Source organism: Lagenorhynchus albirostris, chromosome 20 (genome assembly GCF_949774975.1).
Source record: "Lagenorhynchus albirostris chromosome 20, mLagAlb1.1, whole genome shotgun sequence".
NCBI lineage: Eukaryota > Metazoa > Chordata > Mammalia > Artiodactyla > Delphinidae > Lagenorhynchus > Lagenorhynchus albirostris.
Genome location: NC_083114.1, coordinates 39,030,805 through 39,048,792, shown reverse-complemented (window position 1 = coordinate 39,048,792; position 17,988 = coordinate 39,030,805). Strand labels below are relative to the sequence as shown.

The 17,988-nt window shown below is 39.3% G+C and overlaps 1 protein-coding gene across 3 annotated transcripts in view; it reads left to right on the top strand.

The window, feature by feature from the left end:
* The first annotated feature begins 531 nt into the window (after positions 1 to 531).
* Positions 532 to 17,988, top strand: part of FBXL20 (F-box and leucine rich repeat protein 20) — a 113,792-nt gene continuing 96,335 nt past the window's right edge. For all 3 annotated transcript variants that reach the window (XM_060133767.1, XM_060133768.1, XM_060133766.1), the window contains exon 1: positions 532 to 793. In XM_060133767.1, the coding sequence (XP_059989750.1) occupies positions 752 to 793 (42 nt within the window). In that variant the 5' untranslated portion in view covers positions 532 to 751. The remainder of the gene's footprint in view (positions 794 to 17,988) is intronic.

Sequence of the window (17,988 nt, the reverse complement as noted above, 5' to 3'; positions counted from 1 at the left end):
AGGGGGCTGGGAGGACAAGACAGACAGCTCAAGTGCTTAGTGAGTTGGTGCGTGCTGTTCGCCCGCGGAGGAGAGGAGAGTGGGCTCGGGTGCTGTGTGCAGTTGTCCTGCTTTCTCTTCTCTCACGGGTCGGCGAGCACGCGCGCACTCGCATCCGCCCCACAGCCCCTCCCATACATAAATACACACAGACACATAGGCACTTCCCTGCCTCTCCTTCTCGCGGTGGGCTTTCCTGCCTTGGAGGCGAGAGCGGGCTCGTGCCGCCGCCGCCGCCGCCGCCGCCGCCGCCGCCGCCGCCGCCGCGCTCCGGCTGCTCCCGGGCTGATGGTCGCCGGCTGCACCCGGGGGTGGGGGAGGGGTGGTCCTGCGCCGCCGCCGCCGCCGCCGCCGCCACCGCCGCCGCCGCCGCCGCCGCGCGCTCCTCCTCCTCCCCCTCCCCACGCAGTTCCGAGGCCCGGGCGGCTCTGCCCAATGAGGAGCGGCGTTGCTGGTAGGTGGGGAGTGTTTTTGTTTTGGGTTGAAGTTGAGGTTGAGGAGAGAGAAGAGCTAGCGACGAGCAGTCGTCGCCACACCGCGGGAGGTGGAGGAGGCCCTGCCGGAGTCGAGAGGTCTCTCCTCCCCGCCGACGGCCCCTGCCCGCAGCTCCTCTGCCTCCTCTCGGTGCCGGAACTCACGGGCCTGCCCGGGGCCCCCAGTCTTTGCACTCCGCACGCCGCAGCGCCCGGCCCCGGCCGCACCCGCCGGCCCCATGAGGAGGGACGTGAACGGAGTGACCAAGAGCAGGTTTGAGGTGTGCGCTTGGAGGGGGCTAGGGTGGCGGGAGGAAGGCGATTCCCTCTCTCGTGCCCCGAAAAATTCGCTCCGCACTGAGCCTCCTCCCTTGTCTGGCGCCGTCACCCCCCGGCCTCTAGGACTGCCAGACTTCTCTCCCCCTTTTCGCGACCCGAAAGCCCAGTGCAGCCCGGCTTCCCTCTTCCTCCCGACCGGTCGCCTCCTGCCTCTTCCACCAGCGGGGCCCCGGCGGGGGATTAGCTCTGGCGCCCTAATTCCCCCTCCCCCCAGTATCACTCAGCTTTCCATTCTTTACACAACCCTTGGCTTGCCTCCCTTCACCCGGCAGAAAAAGCATCACAGCTCCGATCGACCGGAGGGAGCTAGCTTCATTTCTTTCTGCCACTTTCTTCGTGAAGCGAGGGGGAAATTATGGGCTAGGGGGCTTTTCTCCGAGTTTGAGAGACCTTGGTTAAACTAGGGAAGTGGGGGTGGTAGACTGAGATGATAGAGACGACCACGAGTTTTCGGTGCTGTTTGCTTTGGGTATTGTTCTGATACTTCCTCTTCTTTCCCGTTTAGTCTGTACTTTTGTAGCTCATTGTTTCTGGGAACTCTTAGACGTGTACAGGCTTTGAGGTTGGGACGAAGTTCTGAGAGACTTAAAATCCATTCAAGTCTCTTTGTCTCTAAGAACTCCACCTCTGGCGAGAGAGGTTTATAGTAATGTAATTAAGGAATGGGTGAGGAAATAAAACATCCGAAAGCGTCTTTAGAGAGTAGTCAGTGTCAGGAAGTGGTTCCTTTGGGAAGTGAAGTATCGTAGCTACAGGTGAATTACAGTAGTATAGTAATATACGGGAAGGTGTTTTGAGGGGATAAGAAAGAGAAAGAAACTACAGCAAGAAGAGTAAATGTTGCCTGGCCTTTTTTGGCAGAGAATCAGGCTGACCTGGGATCACTCACAGCTCAGTGTACATCTCACTTGGTGTTTTTCTTCATTTCCATTTGAAGGATGAAATTGTAAGACGGTGAGACAGAAGTTTCAGGAAGCTTGCCAACTAGTTGCAGAGGATGAAATTGTTACCCAAGGTCTTCAGTTTAGTCTATTCCTTGATTTCTTTTTATGCTTATGGGAAAAATATTTTAATTTGCCCATAAAGATCAAGACAGGGAGTGTTGGGGAGAGTTTAACTGCAGAGCTACAGTGTTACTGTTGCAGGCCAGGAGTGGAGAAAAATCAAGGAATTGGTCTCCTTAGAGTCTTCATATTTACCTTCATCATGGGAAGGAATTATTATAGTAGATATGTTTTGGTGTTTAATAGAATTTTATGTTGCCCTAGTGTAGAGAGACCCAGTAAACTTAATTTATGATGGTTTCCTATTCAGTACTACTGTAAAAGTCCAGACTGCCATTAAAATTACTGAAACCCAAATGCTGAAGAATTGAGTGGAGGGTGGCCTTTTGCCATTACAGTCAGCTCTTTATCATTTTGCTATTCACTTTTAGGTTGTGTGAGTAATTGTTGGAAAGAGTTCTTTGTAGTTTGTGCTTTAAAAATGCATTGCTATATCCTGTTTTTGTAATTATCTTATATTTTAATTTGTAGTTTATCTGTACTGGTGGTACTAAAATAATAAGAGAATATATTGCTTTCTTGAGCATGTCTGGGTCTTTAAAATAAATTTATTTATTTTAAATTTATTTTTATTTTTGCCTGCGCTAGGTCTTAGTTGCTGTGCGCGGGCTTTCTCTAGTTGTGGCGAGCGGGGGCTACTCTTCATTGTGCTGCGCAGGCTTCTCATTGTGGTTTCTTGTCTTGTTGCAGAGCACGGGGTCTAGGCACGTGGGCTTCAGTAGTTGCAGCACACCGGCTAGTTCTGGCGCACAGGCTTAGTTGCTCCGCAGCATGTGGGATTTTCCTGGACCAGGGCTTGAACCCATGTCCCCTCAATTGGCAGGCGGGTTCTTAACTGCTGTGCTGCCTGGGAAGTCCTGCAAGCATGTCTGTTTACCTTGATTGGTACAACTAAAGTTTTCTTAACATGTCTAAGATAAAAAGGGAGGGAAAACTCCTTCTTCTGCAGTGTTTATTTGTAAACAAAAGGCTACTCTTATTATGAAGTGAAGTGTTCATGCTGAAATAAAAATGAGAAGGGACTGGAAATGATATGTGTTAATGAGTTTCATTGTCTGATGTTTCTTAAAGTCATTTACCCCTTAATGACCTAATTTACAGGTAATAAAGCAATAAACTTTGGTCTCTCATGAAGTAATAAACCTTGCTAATTCGTTGAAAACATTTTAAATGTTTACTTTCAATGGATAAAAGATGTAGATAAGATGAAGCAGCCTTTTCATATCTAAAATATTTACATTATTTTTTTAATTCTCAAAAATCACAGGTTTTTAAAGGACTGATAATTTTATGATGGTAAGCAGATAGCTCTGAAAATTTTTGTGAGTGCGGGAAATTTCTATAGCAAATATATAACAACTAATTTCAAATTAGTTATGGTTAATACAAAAAGTGAAAGATTGTTTTCTTGGCCACATTTTTTTTTCTGGGCAGAAGGTAACTAAAGCTTATTGTTTTTTATTTAATTCTTTAAAACCTTTTTTAGGGAATATTCTGTGTATTATGCTTTTGGATGTTGTAAGTGAAGGCCACACACTTTAAATCTCACACTCAGTGGTAGAGTTGTAGAAAAAAAAATTTTAAGTTAAAATCAAGGGAGAAGAGTATCTGTTAGGCAGCTATGTAGTATCCTGTAGAATAGCCAAGTAGATGACTGTTGGATAAAAGAGTTTAAAAAAAGATATGGAGGTGTGAAAATTATTGTTGTTCTTTGCTGTATCACTTTGGCATTAAATCTGTACTATAATAACCCTTATAAGTTAACATAATGCGTACTGAATTGTCTTAGTCTTCTAATTGAAATTCATTAAAATCCTTTTTTTTTTTTTTTCTTCGGTACGCGGGCCTCTCACTGTTGTGGCCTCTCCCGTTGCGGAGCACAGGCTCCGGACGCGCAGGCTCAGCAGCCATGGCTCACAGGCCCAGCCGCTCCACGGCATGTGGGATCCTCCAGGACCAGGGCACGAACCCGTGTCCCCTGCATCGGCAGGTGGACTCTCAACCACTGCGCCACCAGGGAAGCCCCAAATACTTTTATATTACTTGCAGTACACTTTGTTTTGTGGCAAATTTTGATGATTTCCTTTCAAATTTAATAATGATTATTAAATATGTCCTGTATGCCAGGTGCACTGAGCTAGATGTCTTACCTTGGTTACTTCTAATTCTCACAATTCTCTTTTGAGGAAAGCTAGGGCCCAAGAAGTATTCAAGTTGCACAGCTAGTATTTTTGGGAGCCAAGATTCCAATCTGCAATTTTTTTTTTACTCCACTCTATCATTCTGCTCTGTTTTTAGCATAACATAGTATAAAAGCCCATAAAATGTGTGGAAAAGAGCTTTCCTAAAGTTCTTCATCCAGTATATTTTATTTTGCTTTTGCTATCGAGAGAATACAGCTATCCTTCTTTTTAAGTGCTGTAGCCAATGCTATCTTAACATAGTGAAATTAATGACAGACATGTGTAAATATCTAAGCTAGCCCTTGAATCCAAGTTTAGATTTTTTTCAGTTAGGACTCTCCACTTGTCATACTCTTAGTAGCTCCATTATGAGAATGTAGTATTATTGGAGGAAAAAATTCTTATTTGGGTTTATTAAAAAGTATAACTTAAAAAAAAAAGTTATAGTGGTAACATTCACTGACATTCACATACCATTTTACAGTTTAATCAGTCCCCGGAGATGTTAAGACTCACATAGCTAGGAAGTGATGAGTTCCAATTTGGGTATTTTGAATCCCTGTTCATTATTGTTTTTCATTATACCTCACTGCCTCTCTGATAAATCTGTAATACTATAGTTTGTATGATTAGGTTGTAATATTTCTTTACCTGCTTCATTTTATTGCTTCAATTTGTCCAAAATAAGAAAAATCATAAACTGTTCTGTGGCAGAAAGAAAATACTGCTTTGGGAGTTAAGAGAACTGGATATTAGATAACCTTGATTTTTGTCACCAACTAACTGTAGCTTTGGTCATCTCTTTTCACTTCTCTGGTTTGGTCATTTACCTCTTCTGTAAGAAAAGGGAGTTAGAATCAATTATTAAGGTTCCTTTTGTTCCAGATCCTATGAATCTGTAAGTTTTGAATAAAAGCCTACCTTGGTCCTTTCTTCTGAAATAGCCACTCCAGTATTTTGTTAAAGTTTGTAGGCTCAGTCACACAGTACAGTTAAGACTGCAGTAATGACCCTTTTTCTCCCTTAAGGTTTTATCTTCTAACCTAAAGAACATTCTGCATAGTAAATAACCATATTTTCCAAGTTGGTGCATGTGGAAAATGTTATATTTTCCAGTGGGTGAGAGTCATTTGTGTCACTCTATTTGAAAGGCCTTGCAATGGGAAAGAGTACTAGTAAAACTAAGGAATTTTGTTTTTAATGCTTTAGAGATTGGTTTGAAAGCAATTATCTAACATTACTATAGAAAATCCAAATTAAAAGTCTGGGCTTTTTAGGCCCATTCAGACAATCTGTCCTTTTTTGAATAATGTTACTGATATTTCTTTATTGTATAATCATGGGTCCTTTTGAAGCACAGTACACTGTATCATGTACTTATATTGTAGTCATTCATTATTTAAAATAAACATATGTTTGTCTCTTGCTACAGTATATATAAGATAAACAGTTATGTATTGAAAATTATGCTTTCCATTAAGTCATTAAATTTTTTTAACTTGGCAAAAACTTCACAAGATGTATTGTTGATATTTAATCCTAGTTATAAGATGTGATCTATTTCTTTTTAAAAAATAAATTTATTTATCTTATTTATTCATTTTTGGCTGTGTTGGGTCTTCGCTGCTGCGTGCGGGCTTTCCCTAGTTGCGGCGGGCAGGGGCTACTCTTCGTTGTGGTGCGCGGGCTTCTCATTGCGGTGGCTTCTCATTGCGGAGCATGGGCTCTAGGCGCACGGGCTTCAGTAGTTGTGGCACGTGGGCTCAGTAGTTGTGGCTCACGGGCTCTAGAGCACAGGCTCAGCAGTTGTGGCACACGGGCTTAGTTGCTCTGCGGCGTGTGGGATCTTCCCGGACCAGGGCTCAAACCCGTGTCCCCTGCATTGGCAGGCGGATTCTCAAGCACTGTGCCACCAGGGAAGCCCCGATGTAATCTGTTTCTACATTGAAGATTTTCATTCATTAAAGCAGTATTTCTGTTAGAAGTATCCACACTTTTAAAGTCATGTCTTCATGTTCTAGGCCTTTTGTCAGTTTTAGCTGTTAGTATTGGTGTTGTTTTTTAATCTTAATTTTAAAAAATCCTTCAATTTTCATCCTCAGAGTTGCCTCTTTTGAAATTTTGGTCTCATATTTCTTCTAAATTAATGAGTACTTTTGTTACTGCTAGCCCTTAGATTACTGTTTCCCAACTGGTGACAGATTGGAAACTAAATTAAAAATTTCAGTAATCTAACTAATACTGTGGTCTTGCAAGGGTATTTTTAGATGTCCAAAATAAAATATTCCGTTACACCAGGAAAATCCAAGGGAGGGAGGAAGAAGAAAGAATGCCCTTAAACTGACCAAATTTAGCTGCTTGTGCAGTTGTCTTTACACAGTTTTCCTATTTAATATCCCAGACTTAGTGAATTCTTAGATCAGACCCCTACCCAAAAATTGCCTCAGAAAAATGAAGGCATCCACCTGTGGTTTTATAGTTTTACGTCTTAATGCACTTGAACCCATTTGATAAAAAGATTTTAACTTAATAGCAACTACAGTAGGTGGTGGTATTGAACTATGCAGTAGTATTTATGCTTGATTCATGTTGCTTTATTATATAACTTTAAAAAGAAAGGTATGTATTCAAAGGTAATAAATCCAAAACAGATTTGCATTAGCTTTTGAAGACTATTTCTGTTAAAAGAATGGCTTTGCTGGCTAGTTATTTTCAGCACATATCGAGTAACGATTTAGCAGGCATGTGATTTAAAGCTATAGGTAAGTAACCTATTTATTCCCGAATCATATTTCCTCCAATTTGATTTTATGATATTCTGTTGGCTTTAATAAGCCTCATATCTGACAGTTGTAATCAGGTGGAAATGTAAGTAATTTAATCCATTTTGCTGTCTTCTAAGTTGCTCTGAGGTAAAAGTCACCTATTAAAACATGGTAGACAAGGGTTTAGTCAGTTATGAAACATATATTGGCAATGTCTTCTGTCATTTTTATCCTTGATCCCAGGAATTTCTAGTAAAAAGTAAAAAAAGGGAAATAGAACACTGAAAGTAAATAGTAAATTGATTTTATGCATTACTTTGGTGCTAAGACAGAAATATCTAGTAACAAGGAGGTGAAGGTTGGCAATATATCGAATGCCTGCCCAGTTTTATATAATCAAATGTAAAAGCTATTGTGATATTTGTTGGTGAGTGTAACTTTCTGATTAACTGAAGGATGCAGGCAGATATAATTTCACGATCATTTATTTATTTATTTTTGATTTATTCTGCTACTTTATTTTTATATAATATTTCCTACATGACTTAAAGAGTTATAAATTAATTATATTTTAACAAGAGTGGATAATTATGGGTACATGCACAGACAAAACTCAAGAATTCAGAGTCAGACTGTGGTTTATTCCCTATCTTAGAATTTGTAGCCAAGGGTTTCTTTGTTTTTTTTTTCCCACCAAGAAGAAATAGATATCTCGGGGACTGAGAAAGTGGGAGATCTTTGCTGACATGAAAAGAGTTGTACTTTCAGAATGGGTTAGAACAACAAGGGGTGCATATACTAACTCTTCATGATCATTCAAAAGTAAAAAATGGAAAAGCATTCTCAGTTTTACTACAATTTACAATAATAAGAATATGCCATAGGTATAGCTATTCTGAGTACTTTTTTTTTTTTTTTACTATATGCAGTATGAAGGTATTTATGTGGCAGGAGGGACAGGCCAAAAGAAAGCAGTAAATTTCTAGATTAGGGCAGGTTTTTAAATGTAGAGTACCTCTTCTTTTATGCTTTCTTTCTGTCATCCTTGGTTGACAGTTTAGGCCCTGGAAAGGTCATCGCCAACTGCCTGTGTCCTGAATTGCAGTTACCAGCGAAGAGCCAAATTTGTTTTGTTCTTTGTTTTCTTTTTTCCTTTTTTGAGGTGGGTGGGGTGAAAGGAAAAAAAAGAGAAGGGATTTGCAGTTCCTTGAAAATTAACAGTTAAAAAAATATATTTCTGAAGAACCTAGGGGCAGGACAGGAATAAAGATGCAGACATAGAGAATGGACTTGAGGACACAGGGAGGGGGAAGGGTAAGCTGGGACGAAGTGAGAGAATGGCATTGACATATATATACTACCAAATGTAAAATAGATAGCTGATAGGAAGCAGCCGCATAGCACAGGGAGACCAACTCCCTGAGAGCACCTAGAGGGGTGGGATACGGAGGGTGGGAGGGAGATACAAGAGGGAGGGGATATGGGGATATATGTATACATATAGCTGATTCACTTTGTTATAAAGCAGAAACTAATGTAACAGTGTAAAGCAATTATACTCCAATAAACATGTTAAAAAAAAGAGAAAATTAACAATTTAATATTAACTATAAATGTTAGCTGCAAGGTTTTCCAGAGTTTTTTGTTAGAATACGTTATCCATTTTTTTGTCATCTTATTTTTTGAACTAGATCATCTATGTACTTTAATGTTCTAATTTTGAAATTAATTTGAGTAAGGAGAGGATGGAAACATTAAGATGGGACTTCCCTGGTGGCGCAGTGGTTACGAATCCTCCTGCCAGTGCAGGGGACATGGGTTCGAGCCCTGGTCTGGGAAGATCCCACATGATGCAGAGCAACTAAACCCGTGCGCCACAACTACTGAGCCTGTGCTCTAGAGCCCGTGAGCCACAGCTACTACTGAGCCCACGTGCCACAACCACTGAAGCCCACGCCCCTGGAGTCTGTGCTCCGCAACAAGAGAAGCCACCACAATGAGTATCCTGCGCACCGCAATGAAGAGTAGCCCTGGGGCTTCCCTGGTGGCTCAGTGGTTGAGAATCTGCCTGCCAATGCAGGGGACACGGGTTCGAGCCCTGGTCTGGGAGGATCCTACATGCCGCAGAGTGGCTGGGCCCATGAGGCACAATTACTGAGCCTGCACGTCTGGAGCCCGTGCTCCACAACAATAGAGGCCACGATAGTGAGAGGCCTGCGCACCGCGATGAAGAGTGGCCCCCGCTTGCCACAACTAGAGAAAGCCCTTGCACGGAAACGAAGACCCAACACAGCCATAAATAAATAGATAGATAGATAGATAGATAGATAGATAGATAGATAGAGTAGCCCTGCTCACTGCGACTAGGGAAAGCCCATGTGCAGCAACAAAGATGCAATGCAGACAAAAAATAAGATAAAATAAATCAATTAATTTAAAAAAAAAGAAAATGAAAACGTTAAGATGATGTCTTTAGGATTTTACAGGGGGAAGTAACTTCTGAACTATGAAATACACGTGTATGTATATTACATACACATACACGTGTGTATCTATGTGACCTTGGGTTAATTGCCTTCTGGACCCCACTATCTGAACTCTAAGGTTCCTTCTCACATGGAAATTCTGTGATTCTCTGTAAATAAATCCCCCAACTTGCTGTGAGTTAGATATTAGATATTCAATTTATTGCCAGTGTTCTTACATTTCTTTGTTTTTAACTGCTGTTAAACACAAAACACTTACTTAGCCTTTGTGACCTGAACCTATATTCTGCTTTGGATTCCTGCTTGTTTTTGCCCTGAATTTTGATGAAAATGGAGGTGGGCACTGGCAAAAGAAAAAGACAAAAAGTATGGTATGTGTATATACCACAAGTACGTGTAAACCATATGTACATGTATATGTATATACAACTATGGTGTATCTGTCCAAATGACCTTTGCCAAGGGAGTGAGGAATGGATATGATTGTGTGATATCCTGGAGTTTAGGGTGTTATGATTCAGTTTTTAATATTTATGGAATTTATGTATTTATATATAGAGAACCTATTTAAGAGCATTAGCTTTGAAGTCTGAGTTTGAACCCTGGCTGGGAAAAAGTGTATTAAAAGGAAAGAATGTAACTAATGATCTCTTTTCATCTGATTCAATTTTATATATCAGGTTTATTGAACAGGAACATCTATGAATTTTAACCAATGTAGTTGAACAGTAATTAACAGTGTTTCAATTTGGAGTTTATACTGTAACCATTATTGCATTCATTGTTAGGCAAATGTGGATATATGTCTCCTAAGATGAGAATCTGGAACTAAATTGTAAGTTGACATTTAAAACAGTCAGCTTTTACCCCAGAAACTGGTCATTCTTCCATCTCTGATTTGTAGAAAATAAAGCTATGGCATGACTGAACATGGACAAGTAAGTAGGGATGCATTTATTTTTTTAAAAGAGCACCGCATTGCTAATACCCTTTCCCCACACTCATCCTTATCAGTTTATTTGGAAAATTATTTACATGTCCTTCATTTGAAGACACGTTGCAAAAATCACATCATAACTTACTTCTGCAACCCGTTTGTAGGAAGGAAACATGATATATTTTGCAAGTATCCTTGGATAAGTTAAAGCATTTATTTAATAATGTAACTTTCCTAACATTATCATGAATGGTAACTTCAGGAAGATAAAGGACTTTATATTCAGTGTTCTTAGTCACAGCTGACTGGAGTTATACAAAAACAGCTTCCCAAATCTAGATCTACACAACAACAAAAAATGCAGTTTTACTGAGGTCAACACGTTCCTTAAGAAAGAAAAATTGTATTTAGATTTTTTGCCTCAGAAGGTGGATTATAGGCCCTAAATGGTCCAGACAGAAAAGTTTGGCCTATAGGAATCAAGAACTCAAGGGGCCTAATGTTGACAGTACGGTGAACTCAAACTGAACGCTGGGGAAAACCACTTACTTCTCTGTCTTTACAGCTCTAAAATAAGATTTCCAATATCTATTTCCCTGTCTTAATACAAACTGGATTAATGTTAAAGATTAAACCTAATATAATGTTGTATGCCAATTATACCTCAATAGAAACAAAAAAGATTAAACCTAAAACCTCTAGTACTCCCTGAGTTAAATGGGTATTATTAAGGAGAAATAAATGAAACTAAATTTAATTTATGGCAACTGAATTCCATAGTAGAGATAAATAAGTAACAACCTGAATGTCTAATCAGAATCACCAGTGAAGTTTGTTGTACAGTACTAATCCCTTGAAACACTGGGATAAAGAGTACAAAGTTAACTTGTATTTGCAAGCTGGGAAATCAATTTACATACCATAGATTTGCCATTATAAAACCAATATCTCTTCGTAAGTTTATATCCTATCCTAGATGTTTCAGCCCTAGAAACAGGAGCAATATTTAATGTATAGCACCTAAAATACAGTTCTTTTACAACTTGTACGTTTTACATGAATCAGATACATTCAGTTTTACTAATGAAACCACCACACCACACTACAGCCTCTCAAACTACCAAGAACAAATATGTCTGGGAACTCACCAAAGCTTATCTGACCTTGTCGGGGCACAGAAAATCTCATTATAGAAAACCAGGGCGGGCTTCCCTGGTGGTGCAGTGGTTAAGAATCCGCCTGCCAATGCAGGGGACACGGGTTCAAGCCCTGGTCCAGGAAGATCCCACATGCCGTGGAGCAACAAAGCCCGTGTGCCACAGCTAGTGAGCCTGAGCTCTAGAGCCCGTGAGCCACAACTACTGAGCCCGCGTGCTACAACTACTGAAGCCTGCATGCCTAGAGCCCGTGCTCCGCAACAAGAGAAGCCACTGCAGTGAGAAGCCCTCGCACCTCAACAAAGAGTAGCCCCTGCTCGCTGCAACTAGAGAAAGCCCCCGCGCAGCAACGAATACCCAACACAGCTAAAAATAAATAAATAAAATAAATAAATTAAAAAGAAAAAGAAAACCAGGGCATGGTATTGATAGTTCAGTTCTCTTCAGATTTTATTTAGCACCAATATGTGTCAGATATTGATAGGTGTTAGAGGTACAAAGCTGCTCCAAAGCATTGTCTTTTCCTCAGGGAGTTTGTTGTCTAGTTAAGAAGAAAACTGCATGAGAAAAATAATTTAGTGGGTTCTGGTAAATGCAGTGATAGCTATATGGGAGCGTGATAAGAACCAATTTCATGAAAAGCATTCACACTTTCTGTGATCCTCATGCTGCTTATATGAAACGCATTACATTTTATTTAGTGCTTTTAAAAGAAAAAATCCATTGAGGCTGCTTTTAAAAAATATTAGCACTCTACTGTCAGGTGTAAGAATTTATTTTTTTAATAAATTTATTATTTATTTATTTATTTTTGGCTGCATTGGGTCTTCGTTTGCTGCACGCAGGCTTTCACTAGTTGGGGCGAGTGGGGGCTACTCTTCGTTGTGACATGTGGGCTTCTCCTTGCAGTGGCTTCTCTTGTTGCGGAGCATGGACTTTAGGTGCGTGGGCGTCAGTAGTTGTGGCACATGGGCTCAGCAGCTGTGGCTTGCGGGCTCTAGAGCACAGGCTTAGCAGTTGTGGCGCACCAGCTTAGTTGCTCCGCAGCATGTGGGATCTTCCCAGACCAGGGCTCGAACCCGTGTCCCCTGCATTGGCAGGTGGACTCTCAACCACTGTGCCACCAGGGAAGTCCAAAATTTATTTTAAAAAATACAGGTATGAATTACTTATACTTATCTGTACCAGGGACAACCAAGGGAAAAGAGGCATGTTTTCATTAGTAATTTCTTTGGTTTTACTGGTACATCTTTAGGGAAACAAAACAGTGGGACTACTAATGATAGAGCTAATCAGAGTAACTGCTCTTCTCTAAAGCTGGACATTTCTCAGAGATGTAAGCAGAAATTAAACAGGGTTAGAAGAAGAGTAACAGGAAAGTAACACTTTCACCAGTAATTCCAGGAATTAATTATATAGTAGGTAGTTATACACATATTGTTCCATTTGTTTTTAAAGCAAAGAATAAATTTTGTTAAGGAATTTATGAATGACTGAATAATACTGACCCTCATTTATGGAGGGCATCCTGCTAACCTTCCTTTAGTAGGGCACATATTTTGAACTGCCTTAAATAACCACTTAATATAGTGTTTTACACATTAAAGAACATGTTCCCATTTATGATTTCATTTGAACTTAAAAAAAATCTTGTATGTTAGGTAGGGGATATTTTTCTGCTATTTTATAGGTAGGAAAGCAGATACTCTGGAAGGCTGTTATTTTACCAACGTTAAATAGCTGAGTATAAAAGCCAGAACTTTAATCCAGTTGACTTGAAGTTTCTTATACTTGCCTCTAGGGCATGCTGACTGAGAATTTTTTTTTTTGTTTGCTTGCTTTCTTTTTCTTTTTTTCTTTCTTTCTTTCTTTCTTTCTTTCTTTCTTTCTTTCTTTCTTTCTTTCTTTCTTTCTTTCTTTCATTCATTGGAGTATAATTGCTTTACAATGTTGTGTTAGTTTCTGCTGTACAGTGAAGTGAATCAGCTGAGAATGGGTTGTTTTTTTAATTTTATTTAAAAATTTTTTTGGGGCTTTCCTGGTGGTGCAGTGGTTGAGAGTCCGCCTGCCGATGCAGGGGACACGGGTTTGTGCCCCAGTCCTGGAAGATCCCACATGGTGTGGAGTGGCTGGGCCCGTGAGCCATGGCCGCTGAGCCTGTGCGTCCGGAGCCTGTGCTCCGCAACGGGAGAGGCCACAGCAGTGAGAGGCCTGCATACTGCAAAAAAAAAAAAATAATTATTATTATTTTTTATTTTTATTTTTGGCTTTGTTGGGTCTTTGTTGCTGTGCACGGGCTTTCTCTGGTTGCAACGAGCAGGGGCTACTCTTCATTGCAGTGCGCGGGCTTCTCATTGCAGTGGCTTTTCTTGTTGTGGAGCACAGGCTCTAGGCGCACAGGCTTCAGTAGTTGTGGCACATGGGCTCAGTAGTTGTGGCTCGCGAGCCCTGGAGCGCAGGCTCAGTGGTTGTGGCTCATTGGCTTAGTTGCTTCGTGGCATGTGGGATCATCCCAGGCCAGGGCTCGAACCCATGTCCCCTGCATTGGCAGGCGGATTCTTAACCACTGCACCACCAGGGAAGCCCCGAGAATGGGTTGTTGTGAACAGTTTACCCATTGTTATTCTTTTGATCCATAGCAAGTATTTATAAGATGTTTGGTTAGGGTTGATTAACACTTGAGTTTGTGGTGAAAGAATTGAGCAAAGTTAATTTTGTGGGGACTGCAAAACATGGGCATTGAACCTGTACTTTGGCTTACTAGCCAACTTAAGTAACTCTTAAACAGCCATGAACAAATATTCTGGATAAATCACGCTAAGTTGTAAATTCCTTTCAGATACCTATGTAATAAATTACATTTGTAGCAAAAGCTGTTAGCGTATCATTCATATGTTGAATAAAACTGATTTGATTACCTTCTTTACTGTAATTCTTCCTCATGAGAACTAGGAGTGAGATACTAAAAGTTTTATAATAAGTATTTGTAGAATCTTGAATATAAGTTTATAAGGCTTCATGTTCAGCCTCTTTGCAAGTTTTGCTCTTAGGCTTGATGTATAAAGTCTGGGCAGCATTTTACTCAATTTATCATAATATATTATTAAAGATGAAAGGTAGCAGTATACCACTGTTGAGTGAAAAATAGTAAACATTTAGGATATAGTATTTTATGAATAAACAGACATGTCTAGATAAAGATCAAGTAGGTTTAGTAGAATAAAAAAAGTTTAATATCAGAAAGAATACCAAGAAGCAATATTACCGTCTTCTAGAGTGTTTAAATTATTTAAATAATCTGAAATTTGCATTAAAAATGATCCCATCCATAAAATGCAAGCTGTTCTGGAGTTATGGCCAAGATCTATCTGACTCTTCTAACAGCTATCAAATATATATTTATATGAAATGTGTGATAATTCACTACATTACCTTTTTAGTCTTGTCTATACTATATACCTACCTAGGATCCAGTTTTATTTTTCTATACTTTACATGTTCTGGCTGTTGTCAAGTGACTGGGGTCTTGTCGGTATTTCCAGTAACGATACTGTTTCAGAGATGAATTAACAAAATGAAAAACTACAGGATTCAATTCAACATGAGGCTGGGAACCAGGGGAGAATATATATGCTCCACATTATCCTTTTTATTTTTTTAACATCTTTATTGGGATATAAATGCTTTGCAGGGGTGTGTTAGTTTCTGCTTTATAGCAGAGTGAATCAGCTATACATGTACATATATCCCCATATCTCCTCCCTCTTGGCATCTCCCTCCCACCCTCCCTATCCCACCCCTCTAGGTGGTCACAAAGCACCGAGCTGGTCTCCCTGTGCTATGCGGTTGCTTCCCCACTAGCTATCTATTTTACATTTGGTAGTGTATATATGTCCATGCCACTCCACATTATCTTAATTGGAAATAATGTTTTTCTCTTGTGGAATTAGGCCTGGATACGCATTCATGTTGAAGGTGCATAGCCAGCCAAATAGTATTTGTAAGTAGTTGTTTTGCTTAACGCCAGTGGCACTAAAAAGGAAATGATCAAATTGAAATCTAAGTGAAACTTAACCAAGAATTAGCCTAGTAAACTTTCTTGTAGCTTTTATTTACTGTGGCTGGGTTGGACTATGGCTTATTAAATGGCATGCAATCTCTGTGAAGTGTACCATTATTTTAGACAAAGTCAGTTTTAGCATCATCTGCTTTGGCCGTCCTAAAGTAGCCTCAGATCTCTCAGTTTAATGTGTTTCAGGGACGTGTCTTTCTTCTGCCCACTTGTATTTTGCAAAAATAAGACAGTTATAGGCCTATGATTTAATTTGGGACTGGTAGTGGGGGTTAAATTAAGTTGTTGCTTTAGTATTTGTTCTTGGAAGAGAAGTTAAATTATAATTTACTATGCACCTTAAAGTGAGTTTCAAGTGAAAAGCAATTCCTCCATCTCTCTGTTCTCTAGAAGAACAATTGTTAACTGTTTAATATGTATCCTTTTAAAAATTATTTATCTATTTAATATGTATGGATATGTTCACATTTTATGATCAAGCAAAATTATGCTGGACATACAGTTTAGAAACTCGCTTTTTTCTTCTTTTAAAAAATTATAGTAAGTTTTAATTTATATAAGAAATATGTGGATACATTTTTCTTTAAAAATTAAAACATTTTGAGTATGATAATTCCTTTTTATACTGCCCATAATCCTGATCCTCTCCACCTAAAGAGATAAGGGCCAGATAAACAACAAGATCCTACTGTGTAGCACAGAGAACTATATTCAATATCCTATGATAAACCAAAATGGAAAAGAATTAAAAAAAAAGAATGTGTGTATATGTATAACATATACACATTGCTGTACAGCAGTAGCTAACACAACATTGTAAATCAACTATACTTCAATAAAAAATTAATTAATTTAAAGAGGGGGAAACCAAAAAAAAGAGAGAGAGATAAGGACCAATTTTAAATTTGATGAGTGTCCTTGCAAGTCTTTTTCTGTGCTTTTACATAGCCTTAGTTTTCTGTGTGTGTGTTTATGTAAGTTGCCTCATACTGTATCTGGCATTCAGAAATTTTAACTACGATATGTCTTAGAGGTCTGTTAGATATATTTCTTTTCACAGTTACATAATATTCTATTCTATGAATATTCTAGTTTGTATAGCTAGCTATTAATTAACCTTTAGGTTTTCTCCTTTGCATCACAAACACAAATGCAATGAATGTTCTTATATATGTGCAAGTGTTCCTTTATGTTAAATACCAAGAAGAGGGTTTTCTGGGTCATAGGGAATATATGATTATTAAGTTTATCAGATATTGTCAAATTGCCTTCCTAATTTATGTTTTGGCCCATAGTGTGTGAGTGAACTTGTTTCTCCACATCTTTACCAACATGTGATATTTCCCAACTTTAAAGTTTTTCAGTGATAGAAGGAAAATTGTGTTTTATTATATTTTGTATTTCCCGCATTACTACTGAAGTTGAGTATCTTCTTGTTTTAGTCTTAATGTTTTATTGATCTCATGTGTTTCTTCCATAAGAAAGAAATTTTTCTTTCTTGTTTATTTTATCCTTTGTCAAGTTTTAAAAATTAGTTCGTGCCTTTTTTTGTTTGTTTTTTAATCCCTTTAGGCATTCTATATATTGGATACTAACCCTTTGTGTACCCATATATTTGCAAAGGTTTTCATTGAATGGGCTTGTCCAGTGTTTCTTGGTGTTTATTTAAAAAAGGGTCTCCTATCCCAAGATCATAAATATTCTTCCATATCTTGCTACATTAATTTTTGTAAAATCTAAGTTTTTAACATACCTAGAGCTTATTATATAAGGTAGAGTTTTAACTGAATTTTCCCACATATTGATAGTTCATCTTCTCCCCACTGGTTTTGAAATGCCATTTCTGTCATAAAACCAATTAACTGAATTCAAAGGTCTGTTTTGAACTGTGTTCTGTTTCTTTCATCTTTTTTTTTATCGCCAGTACCACAATTTTAATTGATTGGTTTTCTACATTAATATGAGGGAATTTATATAATATTTTCCTTCCCATTCAAGAATATGATAGGGAGTTCTTCCTTTAAGATCTTAACACAGTTTGGGTTTCCCTGGTGGTGCAGTGGTTAAGAATCCGCCTGCCAACGCAGGGAACACGGGTTTGAGCCCTGGTTCGGGAAGATCCCCCATGCCCCGGAGCAACTAAGCCTGTGCACCACAACTACTGAGCCTACGTTCTAGAGCCCGCGTGCTGCAACTACTGAAGACCGCGAGCCTAGAGCCCGTGCTCCACAACAAGAGAAGCCACCACAATGAGAAGCCCGAGCACTGCAACTAAGAGTAGCCCCCACTCGCCACAACTAGAGAAAGCCCGCACACAGCAACAAGGACCCAATGCAGCCAAAAATGAATAAATAAATAAATTTAAAAAAAAGATTTTACACAGTTTTCCTTTTATTTCTGCAAACTTCATAGTTTTTGAAGTTATTACAAATGGGCTTTTTTTTCCTGTTACATTTTTTTCTTTTTCTTTCTT